The sequence below is a fragment of the Chanos chanos genome, chromosome 2 (genome assembly GCF_902362185.1).
Source record: "Chanos chanos chromosome 2, fChaCha1.1, whole genome shotgun sequence".
Taxonomy (NCBI): domain Eukaryota; kingdom Metazoa; phylum Chordata; class Actinopteri; order Gonorynchiformes; family Chanidae; genus Chanos; species Chanos chanos.
Window position 1 is genome coordinate 53,521,667 of NC_044496.1, and position 13,556 is coordinate 53,535,222.

Genomic DNA, 13,556 nt, shown 5'->3' on the forward strand with positions numbered 1-13,556 from the left:
CGCACACGTACTCGCTCTCTCCTGCACACTCACACTTTCTCCTTCTCCTTCTCCTTCTCCTTCTCTTTCTCTTTCTCTTTTTCTTTTTCTTTCTCTTTCTCTTTTCTCCTGCTGTACAGATAGTGAAGATGGTGAAGAACTCCAAGGGCTCTCCCATCACCCTGTCTATCGGTGACGGAGCTAATGATGTCAGCATGATTCTCGAAGCCCACGTGGGCATCGGTAAGATTTGTCCCTACGAATGTACACACACGCACACATCCAACAGTATAGTCTACACTCTCCGTGTATGGTAAGGACCTGTGGAGAGTTCGTTAAGAGCCAAAGTGAGAGAAATGAGGATGCGAACGGAGGCTCGTTTAGACGAAGAGCCCAGCCGACGAGGAAGAGGACGGTGAGGAAGATTGTAACGACGTTGTGACGTTGTTGTGCGCGTGCTGTGCCCAGGTATCAAGGGGAAAGAGGGGCGGCAGGCGGTGAGGAACAGCGACTATGCCATCCCGAAACTAAAGCACTTAAAAAAACTGCTGTTGGCGCACGGGCACCTCTACTACGTCCGCATCGCCCACCTCGTGCAGTACTTCTTCTACAAGGTAAGACGGGCGAGCGGTTCTCTCTCGGTCGTCCCCGAGGTCCGCACGCTCCCCGAAGCGTTCGTGCGTTCGTTATAGCAAATGACCCAGGGTCAGTGAGTCCAGGCCCCCCCCCCCGGGTTCCTGCTGCTGTCCGGGGGTTATCCTTCAGTCGGCCCTGAACGCTCGCATGCGATTTGACCGATGGCAATAATGACCAAGCAGCGCATTGTTAATCAGGTGTGCGGAGAGCAGGTGCTACTTCAGGGCTGAGTTAAGGAACACCAGCGTTGCCCATTCATAAGATATTTTATTTTTATGACGGCGTATCTGAAAAGAAAGAGCAATTGTTTTCAAAAACTGCACGGTGCTGCGTTAATGCAGATGGTTTGAATCTGTTTTTTTTTTTGTTTTTTTTTACTGTTACTTTCCAGAACCTCTGCTTCATTTTACCTCAGTTCTTGTACCAGTTCTTCTGCGGTTACTCCCAGCAGGTGAGTGTGGGTCAGAACCTCAGGGGCCCGGGTTGGGCAGAACCTTCTACACCTGTCCTTACTTTTCCCCCTCTGATCAATCCTCCCCCTCTAATCCCATTGTGACTGCTGTCTGAATGTACACATGGGTGCGTGTGTGTGTGTGTGTATATATATGTACATGTACATAACATGACCAATACAATACACTTACCGGACTTATAAATACCAGGGAAGCCAGACAATTACTTCAGGCCTCATAAAAAAAGAATGTCTTATGAATATTTTATGTGAAGTGTAAGCCTGGGGTACCAGTGATGGCTTAATGACAGAACGGGTTTGTTTAGGTAGAAGAAATATGGCATAGTTTGTAACTGTTTGTAAATATAGTAATGTACATATAACTCAATGCTCATGAAATATCATTTTTAATGCCGTGTCAACATTATCTGTGCTAGTACACTTGCACACACACACACATACGCACGCACACGCGCGCGCACTCACACACACACACACACACACACAATGTGTATAGAAAAGATTGTTATATAGATATAATTGTTTTTTATATATATAATACATTTTATGTGTGTGTGTGATATATATATATATATATATATATATATATATATATATATATATATATATATATATATATATATATATATATGTATGTATAGATATAGATATAGATAGATAGATAGATATATAAAATGTTATTTTATAATATATACAATAATATATGTTATATATTATAATGAAAACTATACATACAACTGCCCCTGAAGAAATTGTGTATGTATGTATGTATGAGTGTGTGTGTGTGTGTGTGTGTGCATATATCAATGAAGAGACCTTTGCATGTGGCCATACAGTAAGAATACTTTTTTCTTTCTGTGAAGCTTGTGTCCTAGCTCCATGTGTATATTAGAGAGAGAGAGAGAGAGAGAGAGAGAGTGAGTGTGTGATTGGTGTTCCTCTGTGTGATATTAATCCCTGGTTGCCCCCTCCCCCACATCCCCCTGGCCCTTTCCCTCCCCAGCCCCTGTACGACGCAGCCTATCTGACGATGTACAACATCTGCTTCACCTCCATGCCCATCCTGGCCTACAGCCTTCTGGAGCAACACATAACTATAGAAGTCCTGCTGGACAATGCTACCCTCTACAGGTAGGAAATGGTATTGCAGACTCGCGTGTAACGCTTACAAAAGCACTGATCCTAATCTTATCCATAATAGCGATCTTCTGTTACTGCAGTGTTATCTCTCTTGTTGGCAAGTTTGCTCACATTCTCGTGCCGTCTGTGTCTTTTGTTAAGCATTCTCCAACAGTAAGCTTCCATTACTTTGTGGTTAAGCTCAAGTCACTGAGGGATTTGATGAAACCACAGATACTTTTTGTGTGTATTGGAGGTTTGGTGTCTCTTTATGTCATGCGCTCAGTGCAGACGGATTTAATAGCCTACAGCTTATAACAGTTCTTTAATGCTCACTTTCTTTCTGCAGGGAGGTAGCTAAAAATGCTATGCTACGCTGGGGTCCCTTCTTGTACTGGACTGTACTTGGCGTCTTCCAGGGTCTTCTCTTCTTCTTTGGTGCCTGGTTCCTGTTCAGCAACCCAGCACTGCAGGACAATGGCCAGGTTGGGGCTATTTCTCTCCGTTTTACTCTCTCTTAGGAGCTACTGTTAATGGAGCTGGCATTTACTTTTTCTCACTCTCTTTTTTTTTTTTCCTTGTTCCAGGTTTTTGGAAATTGGTCCTACGGCACGATAGTTTTTACCGTCCTTGTTTTCACCGTCACACTAAAGGTGGGGAATCCGGTGTGGTTCATTTCTTCTTATTGTTGTTTTTCGTTCGGTTTCAACCCAGTGAAAAACGGCATTGAAATCCAAACACTTTTCGTTCTGAACCGAGGCCATATTTGCTCGGTGCCAGATTAGTCAGACATTGCATTGTAAAAGCAGGAGACTCTTTTTCATTACTTCAGTCAGGTTGTCTCTTTCTCTCGTCAGCTCGCCCTGGACACGCGCCACTGGACGTGGATCAACCACTTTGTCATCTGGGGTTCGCTGGCTTTCTATGTCTTCTTCAGTTTCTTCTGGGGAGGAATTATATGGTGAGAAAGAACCGGGTCACCGGTTTTAATGTGGGCTCTTTACTGACGCGTGAGCTTCCGATACGCCGGGGATCGTCAGGCAGAAAAAAAAAAAAAAAGCGATCAGTTATGTTTGATATAAATATTTTGTGTATTTGTTTGACTATTTTGTACTTGCACGGTTAGAATGAAAATATGCAGTTGAATTTTAAGAACGGAATACAGTACAGTCTGTCTGTCTGTCTCTCTCCCTCTCTCTTTCTCTCTCTCTCTCTCTCTCCCTCTCTCTCTCCACAGGCCGTTCCTGAAACAGCAGCGTCTGTATTTTGTGTTTGCTAACATGCTGAGTTCGGTGTCGGCCTGGCTGGTCATTATCCTCCTCATCCTCCTCAGTCTCATGCCCGACATCCTGTTGGCGGTCCTTCGTCGCCCAAAAAGTCCCCGCGCACGCCAGGTACCTGTCCACTCAGCCCCCCCACCCCCCTCTCAGCCTACTGTCCATCTCTACTCTTAACTGTCCATCAGCCTACTTTTAACTGTCCATATCTCTACTCTTATCAGTAACTTCCTTCTCGTTTTTCCTCCGTGACTGCCCCATTTCTTCACTTACTTTTTGTTTTTTTTAATTCTCTCTGTTACGCTGTCTCTTTGTACCTCTTTTCACCTCCTATCCCCCTCGTTCCTCCCCGCTGGACTCCCAGAATCCGGAAACCAGCCCCTTTACTTTTACCTCTCTCCTCCCTGTCATTTATCTTCCTCTCCTCGCTCCTTTTTCTCTGGCTTTGTTCTTCTTTTCGATGTGGATCTTCACCGCGCTCCTTGTCCCATTTTCATCATGACTCACTCCAGTGACTTATTCCTGATAGGAAAACAGGGGGAGGAGGGAGGGAGGGAGGGCAGAGTGGTGGCTTCTGAGGAGAGAGCTGAATGGTTTAGAATGTTCCGGGTTTTTGGTCACGGAGACAGAAAGTCAATCACAGTAATTGCACGTTTCACACACTTCACCTTATCTACTCTTTTTCAACCCTCATCTTCTGCCTTTATCTACTCTCACGCTATTCCGATACAGAGCACCTCACCCCCCCCTGCTCTTCAGCCTGGACCTTACCCAGTATCGGTGACAGTAAAGACCACAATCAGAGGATGCCTCCAACGGTTAACCTTCTAACCGCCGTCTATCGACAGCTCCTTCAATGGAATTCTCCCGTTTGAATTATTTAAGGAGAAAAATGACCACGGAATGCAAATGTTTAATTAGCTCTGGCTCCTGTCGCAGACTCCTTTAGGAGGGACATTTGCCAAGTTGACTACATGTTGCGTCGTGTTTATTTGGTTGGAGAGCGGCAGAAGGAGCTAATCTGCCCCCCTCCCTTGCCCCCCCCCCCACCACTCAGCATGCAGTCAGGCTGCTCCAAGCATACAGCACCTCAATTAATTTGCCTACTGCAGGGGAGATGGGATTTGTGGTCGGATATTAATTACTTATTCCAAATGTTATTTAATGGCCTGTCAGCTTTAAATAGAACTGTAAGCAAGCTGGCTGATTTGTGTCAGTATGTTAATTTTTTTATAGCGGAAACTAGACCTGACAGAGGACGCTGCACCTTTAAACAGGAGACATCAAACTCTAGCGTTCCTGAATAGCTCAACGCTTTTTTTTCAGTTTTCGATTTGTAGTTTAGTGGTTCAGACAGGTCACACCTTGTTTTTACTGTTTGCCTAAATGAAGCCTAGATATATTGATGATTTTTCTATGTGTGTTCAATCGTTTTAAATAGGATTACTTTGTATGCTGAGATGACTATAACACAAACTTTTAAAAACATAGGTATAGTGTTTTGCGCAAAGTTTTAGCTCACTAGACAAGAGGACCCTAAACCGTTTGAGGTTTCCCTCTCACGTTTCTTTCAGCGAAGATGAAGGCGCTCATCAGTTTTTTTACTCGACAAACCTCCAGAGTCGTTTGCCTCTAACAAACCACACACTTGCCGTGTTGTCAGTGAAAGTGGTTGACCGGGCACAAACCACACCCACTAAATTAGAACCTTAAGATATTTTCGTCCTTTTTTTTTTTTTTTTTTTTTCCCCTGCCCTTTTCTCATCCTCCTGGGTGTTACTGCTCGATGTTTGCAGAACTAAAGGGGAAGACTGCTCTCTGTTGTTCGGCGAAGGCTCGCATCACACACGGCAACAGGCCAAAAAAAAAAAGACTTGGGCTCTTTTTAAGAAAGTACCGGTTACTGTGACCAAAAAATGCACGCCGAGTTTTACATCTCCAGTCAAGCTCATATCTCAGTATATCGCAGTACTTTTTTTTCGTTGTTTGTTTGTTTGTTTGTTTGTTTGTTTGTTTTCTTGTTTTTGGTTTAAGATTTAACATTTAACAGCGACAAATAATTTGCTCACCTCCCACTTGCTGCCCTCAGTTAAGCCACTTTTTGTAGCGCAGAAGACAGTAGCTTGTTTACATAACGTTTTTCATGTTCTTGTCCAGTTTCTCATCAGTTACTCTGTAAATTAATCTACGAGGCATTTTCCACACGATGTGGTAGCGTATAGTAATTGGGTAAGGGGTATATGAAAATGAGTGAAGGTAATTTAGCTGTCATGGAACTGAATGCGTTTCAGGCATAAACAGCACAGACAAAACCCATACAGTAGCACCTGTCGTTGTGCCATCACGACCCCTCGGCCCAGCCTCACAGAGTCTGTGAAGAGACAGTGCAGTTCGCTGGTACAAACTGAACAAGTGTAATTACACTCATCCTTCATTCTCTTTCTTGTCCTCTTCTACCCCCCCCCCGTTCATTCTGTCTGTTTGGTCTATCTGTCTCTCTGTCTTTTCCGCTCTTCCGCTCTCTCTTTCACTTACGGACTTTAATTCTTCTCTTTTTTTTCTCACCACTTGTTGGCTCTCTCTCTCTCTCTCTCTCTCTCTCGCCTCCTCTCTCTCTCTCTCTCTCTGTCGCCTCCTCTCTCTCTCTCTCTCTCTCTGTCGCCTCCTCTCTCTCTCTCTCTCTCTGCTGTGCTGTAGATCAAACGACGGCTTCCATCCTCTGGGACGTCCACTATCTTCATGCTGTCGCAGACTGCCAGCACTCACAGCTTTTCTTGGAGTGACTGAGGTCTCTCTGCCTGTTCTCTCCTTTTTTTTTTCCCCCCTTCTCCTCTCGTTTCTCCTCTCCTCTCGGTTGCTTGGTCTGATCTCCCTCTCTGTTATTCTGCCTGCACCTTCTCTCCTCCTGTCTCTTGTCTTTTGGGCCCTTCCTTCGGAGGTGGTGTCACCCCCCCTGCTTGCCCCCCCACCCCAAAGAGAATGGGTGTCACCGGTGTAAAGCTTGTGTTTGTAAATGGAAGTGTGTGTGTGCGTGTGTGTGTGTGTGTGTGTGGTGGGGGAAGATGGTGTGACGTACTGCCTGTTTTCTGAGCTCTCTGTGGTGGGATTGGTTGTCTGGATTGTCCTTCATAGTGAAGTCCAGGTGTTTTGTTTTCTTGTTATGGAGATCTCAGTGCTGGCTCTGCAGTGAGGTTTGTTGCAGAGACGTGTTGTTTTTGCGGGGGAGGGTGCGTGTGTGCGTGCGTGCGTGTGTGTGCGTGCGTGTGTGTGTGTGTGCGTGTGTGTGTGTGCGTGTGTGTGTGTGCGTGTGTGTGTGTGCGTGTGTGTGTGTGCGTGTGTGTGTGTGCGTGTGTGTGTGCGTGTGCGTGTGCGTGCGTGTGCGTGGGTGCGTGCGTGCATGTGTGTGTGCGTGTGTGCGTGCGTCCGTGCGTGTGTGAGATCTCCCTCAGCTGTGTCTTCTTGGTGCTTGCTGTCTCTGCATGTCCAGCCAGGTGAATGCAGCACACAGTCACAGAGGATGTGTCACTGCATGCGTGCTGAGCCTAGCCCACCCTGTCTTCCACTACAACTGCTGTCAACTACAGACCAGTGTATATGTATGTGTATGTGTGGGTCCGTGAATGGTATTGACTGTGTTGGTTCGTATTGTGTGTGTGTGTGTGTGTGTGTATTAATGTTTTACAGAATTCCGAACTCTTGCACATTTTGAAAAACCATGTGGGGCTTAGAATTCCAAATTAGCTGACCTGGTTGCAGGTCCTGGTAACACAATTTCAAATCAAAACTGTGCGCAAAAAAAACAAAAACAAAACAAAAAAAAAACAAGAAGCCATGACGTTTTCCTCTGAAGTGTTAACCTGTAACATAGTTTTGGATTTAGGAGGAGGTCCTGTAGCTGTGTTGTCCTGTTGTATGCGTATGTGTTTGTCAATGTGTGGTCGACAGTCTGATCCATTCTGTCTTAAGTGTCTCTCACCCCACCTTACAGAAGATTCCGGGTCAGTCAAGTGCAGGGGGCACCCAGTCTTCCCGATCTTCAGCCAGGCCCCTCCTCATGAGAACCTTTTCAGACGAGTCCAATACTGTCATTTGAACAGGTACCAGACTCAAAAGACTTACCAGTCAGAACCTATTTCCAGTGTCTGACCTGACAGGGTTTCTCCCTTAATACTGGGCCCCTGAGTGACCGAAGTCCGTCCCCCGCCCCCCACCGGGACTCTCTGGCTTTGCCTTCTCTCCTCAACCAGACGCCAGATATTTTCATTACTTACCACTGTGGGTCGTCACCGTGCTGGTAGACAAACTCATTTTGGTTGGCTGAAAAGACATTTTGTCCTACCTGCATCCAAAAAAAAAAAAAAAAAAGGAAAAAGAAAGGAAAAGAAAAGAAAAAAAGATTGGTATTATCATATTGTTTTTGTACTCAGCCAGAGAAACAAACTTTCCCACTTTAAATGTCAGATATTTGAAACGGTGCCATTTCAGGGCGCTGGTTGGTGTACGAGGTGGAGAATGTTCTTTTCAAGCCTTCCAACTGGATGTTCGACTCATGTTGTCCCTGCATGTTCTTTCCAAATTTCCACTTATCCAGCCTCAATCAATCAACTAAAACAGTTCAGCAACTCTGGTCTGGCGATTCCTCTGAACAATCAAATTTTACATGTGTGTATCTGTGTGTGTTTAGGGATGAGTTACCTGTGTGTGTGTGTGTGTGTGTGTGTGTGTGTGTGTGTGTGTGTGTGTATGAGTGCGAGAGTGTTTCTGAGTCGGTGTTCCTTCAGAAATTGACGGTTCCATTCTTTAGATCTACTCTTGTGGTGTTCCTTTCATGTCATCATTTGTGTTGTCAATGTGTGGTGATACTACTTGTTGTGGTCGTCCTTCTCCTCCGTTTATGTGTTTACGTGTTTATTTTGGCCTCTGTGCGCGTTTAGCGCACGTAATCGCACCTTACCGTTCTCAGTATGCTTTGTGTTTTTGTTTACTACTTTTTGCATCCCCCTCCTCTCGCTTCTAACTAAAGCTTTGCATTTGGCATGCTGGGGTTTTTTTTGGATGGTGCATATATGTGTTTGCTCCTCTTGCCTGAAGTAGATGTCTGTGTGTTGACAGTTGAGAATGAATGGTAAAAGCTATAGACTGGGTAGTCTTCACCTCCATTAAAACAGCTTTTCTGTTCTCAGCTGTCAGAGGACTCCCTTCTTCACACGCCCAGGTAAAAAAAAACAGGGGCTAATCACGTAGACTTTATTCTGGGTTTTGACTCTAGATACGCAGTTGAGACGCGGGATTTGAATCGGGGGCAAAACAACCAATCACTTCTAACAAATCTTAAATGTTCACATAACAAATTGAAGCGACGCTGATTCATGAAAAAGTATGAGACGGTTTGTGTTGTGCCTTGTGTTACATGAGTAAAGCTGTTTTGGTGAGTATTCTTGTTCTATCCGTGTTCAGACGGTAACAGTTAACAGTGTTGAGGGACATGAAGTGCAGTCAAAAGTTTTGAAAAGGAGTTCATTTTGAAAAACAACCCGCACAGCCGTTAAGTTCAACTTGAGAACATTCCACAGTTGTCTAAATAGACATTAATTATGACACATTCTCTGCTAAATTCTCGACTGTTGTTTATATGGCAACAGACTTTGTCATCTCTCTGAATTTTGGAGGACAGTCACGTAACCCTGCACAGAATGTTGGTTTGGTTAGAGTTTAGAGGGTCTTCTGTTGTTTGAATCAGCGGACAGGATCTATATGTTTTTGGGAATTATCTGTACAGAAATCCCAGAGGTCTTTGTTCACAGGGCCAATCTGAATGAAAAGGGGCAGGTGGTACAATAACATCTCAGATATGTGAAATGATTCTCAGCATGGAAGACAAATGTGTTTTTGACTATAAAATCAGTCAAAATTTAACCCGCTCGATCAGAAATATAGTTTTTTCAGCATGAAATTAGCAGTTGCTGTAGCGCGTACAGAATGGTACTAGCAACACGTATAGATATGCTAATGAACATAAACTTGACCTAGACTACTTTAAAACATAAAAAGTCAAATTCAGGTTCTTAATCAGAGATTATCACCATTGCTACAAGTCTTTGTGATATGATGTGTAGTTATAGTGGGGTTCAAATGGATTTACCGGTTTTCTCAGTAGTGGAAAAAAGAGAAGCACGCTGTTACTGTTTGAACACGGTTCAGTTCATAACCCAAAATCATTTTGTTGCCTTTTTTTGAGTTAGCTGAACCCTGCCACGTCAATGCTGAGTCAATATGTGATTGAGTGTGTGTGTGTGTGTGTGTGTGTGTGTGCGTGTGTGTGTTTACCACAGATCACTGCTGTCACGCCGCTGTCCTACAAACATCTGATGGAGCGCCACTGAGGGGAGCGAACCATCTCGAGGTCTCAGCCACAGGCTGGACTCCTGCGTCGGTCAAGCCGGCTGCCTTTCCTCCCGGCCCCGCTCAAAAAAAAAAACAACAACAACAACAAAAAAAAAACGACAACAGAAAGAACCAAAAGGAGGAGGAGGAGAAGAAGAGAAAAAAAAAAAACGGCTAAGACCAGGCCCGTTTCCAGCAGTCTGTTGACAGACTGGATTTATTTCCACCTCCCTCTCGTGCGTCTCTCTCGCTCCATCCCTCGTTCCCTCTCTTCCTTTCCTCTCTTCAGCATGAGTTCACCAGAGCATACTATCATCCTGGTCCTTCTGGCACAAGGTATTGTGTGAAATGGTTTGATACAGCCATTCACTTTAGGGGCACAGTAAACCCCCACCCCCGCCCCCTCGCTTTTGGTTTTGTTTTCTTTCTATGTATAATTGCTTAATTGAAATGAATGCATAAGTGAATCTGGTGTGTGTTGCTGTTGGTTCAGACCTTAAGCTGCTTCCTCCTGTTTGGCTCTCCTGCATGTAAGGATGTTTACCATGAGTACCACATTCCACTATCCTCACCTATCACTATTATTATTATTATTATTTTTTTTTTTTTAATTTTGTCTTGTTTTTTTTATTATTCAGATCTAAATCTCTCTGGTTTATGACAGAGGCGTTTTGTTCCCTCTTGTTGTGATCACTAAGTTCCACAGTCCTAGGTCCAAATTGTTAGTTAATAGGCGATTCCTTTCTTCGTGTGCGATTTCGAATCCAATCGAAATCCCTGACGGTGAAGCTCTCTCTCTATCTCACTCTAACTGAGAGGCTACGCTGAGGGACCTGACCCTATGGGTGTAACAGTTGCCTTTGACAACCTGCTTATGTGCTTGAGTTTTAGCGGCACACGCTCAGAGTGGCGTTTCCTGGTCACCAGTCACTTCGGTCTGTTTGTTTGAGAGAAAAAATGTCACTTTTGAACAGAAAAATGCTAGGTTTGTTTGTTTGTTTGTTTGTTTGTTTGTTCGCTTGTTTTCTGGATCAAGCATTCTAATTCTCATGCTACTTCTTATGATCAGATAAAGCAGGGATTCTTTGAAACATCACCTTTGAATGAGTAGTTTGAGAAATTAATATATGTGCTATATGAAATTCTTGTCAGTTTTGCTCGAAGCCAAAAAAGATTTTTGTGTGTGTGTGTGTGTGTTTGATTTTTTTTGTTTTGTTTTTTTGGAAGAGCACTGTGTTTGCTCTTCCCATATGAGAAGGAGCAAAAGCTGTCACTGTGTGTGTGTTTGCGTGCATTTGTGCGTGTGCGTGTGCATGTGTGTGTGTGTGCGCACATGTGATTTTTGCACATGCTCACCTGTTACTACAGATTATCCAGAGAAAAATTTGCTTAGTGATTGTGCACACAGTATCTCTCTCTCTCTCTCTCTCTCCTTGCTCTCTCTTTCTCATGTGATCTAACGCTTCACCTTGCGACACATACCCACGGTATGTGTTTTAATCACGCACACTGTCTCTCGTAATGTTTATCACTCTAACCAGGGGAGTCAGATTTTGAGGGGACTTTGAGGTTGGTCAGTAACAGCAAGTGCCGACCCCTGTTTCTCCTGCGTAACCAGAATTAGTGCCACCGTGAGGGGCCCGTGCCCTTCCGCCGATGCTGCTGGCCTGAAGGGAGCGGGCGCACGGCTTGGTTTGGCTGTGCTCTCCTCCGGAAGTTTCCATCATCAGCGCTTCTTCATACATTCCGTTTCTCTACGCCATAATTTCAATGGGGTTTTTTTTTGTTTGTTTGTTTGGTTTTTTTTCCCCCCTTTTTTTGTGATTAGAACCTGAATGGAGTTCTTCTTCTGTCAAGTATGTAATTCTACTGATGTATTTATTGTAACATGAAATTTTACTCACAAATATATATTTTTACTACATGAATCTTTTTTTTTTTTTTGGTTATTGTTTTGGAGAATGATCAGTCTGTGCCCTGTACATTTTTGCCTGTGAAATCCCAGGTGTTGATGAGTTTGATTGGGTCTTTAAATTTCATCAGATCCCCTTTACCTGATTGTCTGTGGGTCTGCTTCACGTGACTGCGAAACCACGTCCCACCTTCTCAGAGAATACTGAATCTGAATCAATCTGATGCTGAATGATCCGAATAGACCCTTTAAAAAGAATCACTGTTGGGCAGTTCCTGCCGCTGTTTTCTTTTAGAACATCAAAAAACAACAACAACAACAACAAAAACAGTCTGGCGCATTCCAGTAATGGGCAAATGATTTGGTAATGTATTCAGTTGTAAAAAAAAAAAAAAAAAAAAAAGCCTATTTGAAAGGTATTTTGTCCAGTTCTTTTTCAGACCAGATTGTGTGTGTGTGTGTGTGTGTGTGTGTGTGTGTGAATGAGATGGTGACGGTAGAGGTAAATTGTAACTGACCTGTGACTGTGTGCCGTTGCTAAGCGACTGAAGCTCGTCTCTCGGGACGAGACCAGCCAAAACGCCCGTCTTCCTTCGTCCCCAAAGACACGCCCAGATTGCATGAGGCGCCCGCCTCCGAACTCCAGCCGCTCTCACTCATCATTCTTACAGAGGAAAAACAGCTGTGAAAGAATTTTGAATTGTTTTTTTTTTTTCTACAAGCCTTTTTGAACACCATCTGAGCTGGTGGCGTGTTTAAAAGGTCTCATTTGTAAATTAGTATTCTTGGCATGAGCTGAGAATATTTCTTGGTATAAAGTGATGACTCCACTCAGCTAAAGCCTGTTGAACAGTCACACCCACACCCACACACACACACACACACACTCACACTCACAGGTGTGTATGTTCATCTTATTTAGAGGAATGATCTATGGGACCTGCCTGCGTTGTTAAAATATCAAAACAAACCTTTAAATGACATAGAAATAAACTCATGACAGATGCTATTTTCAAAGCTTATTAAAAAGTATATATTGGAGTCTCATGTTTGCCTGACTATAAAAAAAAGAAAAAGAAAAGAAAAAACAGTTTGATTGTATTTTTACTGCAACCTTTTTTCGAGCCACTTTTTGTAATAAAATCAAAATGTCCAAAAATTTAAAAAAAAAATATTTAAAAAAAGGTGACAGGCAGCCTGACAGTGAAGACCGAGGCGGGACCAGGGTGTGGTATTGTGGACAGGAGTCAGGCACAAGCACAGACAGCCCTGTGTCAGGACCCCTATATCAGGACCCTGAGGCTCTAGCCTTCTGATCTGAATGTACCTCTTTAAAACCAGTCTGAAAATTCTTTCTGTAATAAAACCATTTTGAAAACAGAAGGAACTTTGTCTGAGTGTCTATGTGTGTGTGTGTGTGTGTGTGTGTGTGTGTGTGTGAGAGAGAGAGCGAGAGAGAAAGGGCCTGTGCATTTAGACTAAGCAGATGCTCTATCCTGGTCAAGCAAAGGCTTAGTTGGATCAGATGTAGTGATGCAGCAGCCTACTCACAGTGCATGGAATTACACACACACACACACACACACACACACACACACTGTGTCAAAACACAGGGCAGAGACACTGCTGCAGCTGGATGTGCGTATGTGTTTGCATGCATGTGTCTCATTACATGCAAAGACATACTGGTCGTATCTGCTTCATGTTTGTGTGAGCTAACGGCTAGAATAGAACACAGTGTTAGCTTCCCCACTGTAAGTTTTCTGTTTCATGACAA

The 13,556-nt window shown here is 43.9% G+C and overlaps 1 protein-coding gene across 1 annotated transcript in view; it reads left to right on the forward strand.

Moving 5' to 3' along the window:
- The window catches only part of atp11c (ATPase phospholipid transporting 11C (ATP11C blood group)), a 43,695-nt gene extending 33,821 nt beyond the window's left edge, over positions 1 to 9,874 (forward strand). The window contains exons 21-31 of the mRNA XM_030764901.1: positions 120 to 222; positions 448 to 593; positions 1,007 to 1,066; positions 2,091 to 2,218; positions 2,556 to 2,691; positions 2,794 to 2,859; positions 3,064 to 3,167; positions 3,444 to 3,600; positions 7,472 to 7,580; positions 8,667 to 8,698; positions 9,816 to 9,874. Of these exons, the coding sequence (XP_030620761.1) occupies positions 120 to 222; positions 448 to 593; positions 1,007 to 1,066; positions 2,091 to 2,218; positions 2,556 to 2,691; positions 2,794 to 2,859; positions 3,064 to 3,167; positions 3,444 to 3,600; positions 7,472 to 7,576 (1,005 nt within the window). The 3' untranslated portion in view covers positions 7,577 to 7,580; positions 8,667 to 8,698; positions 9,816 to 9,874. The remainder of the gene's footprint in view (positions 1 to 119; positions 223 to 447; positions 594 to 1,006; positions 1,067 to 2,090; positions 2,219 to 2,555; positions 2,692 to 2,793; positions 2,860 to 3,063; positions 3,168 to 3,443; positions 3,601 to 7,471; positions 7,581 to 8,666; positions 8,699 to 9,815) is intronic.
- The last annotated feature ends 3,682 nt before the right edge of the window (positions 9,875 to 13,556 follow it).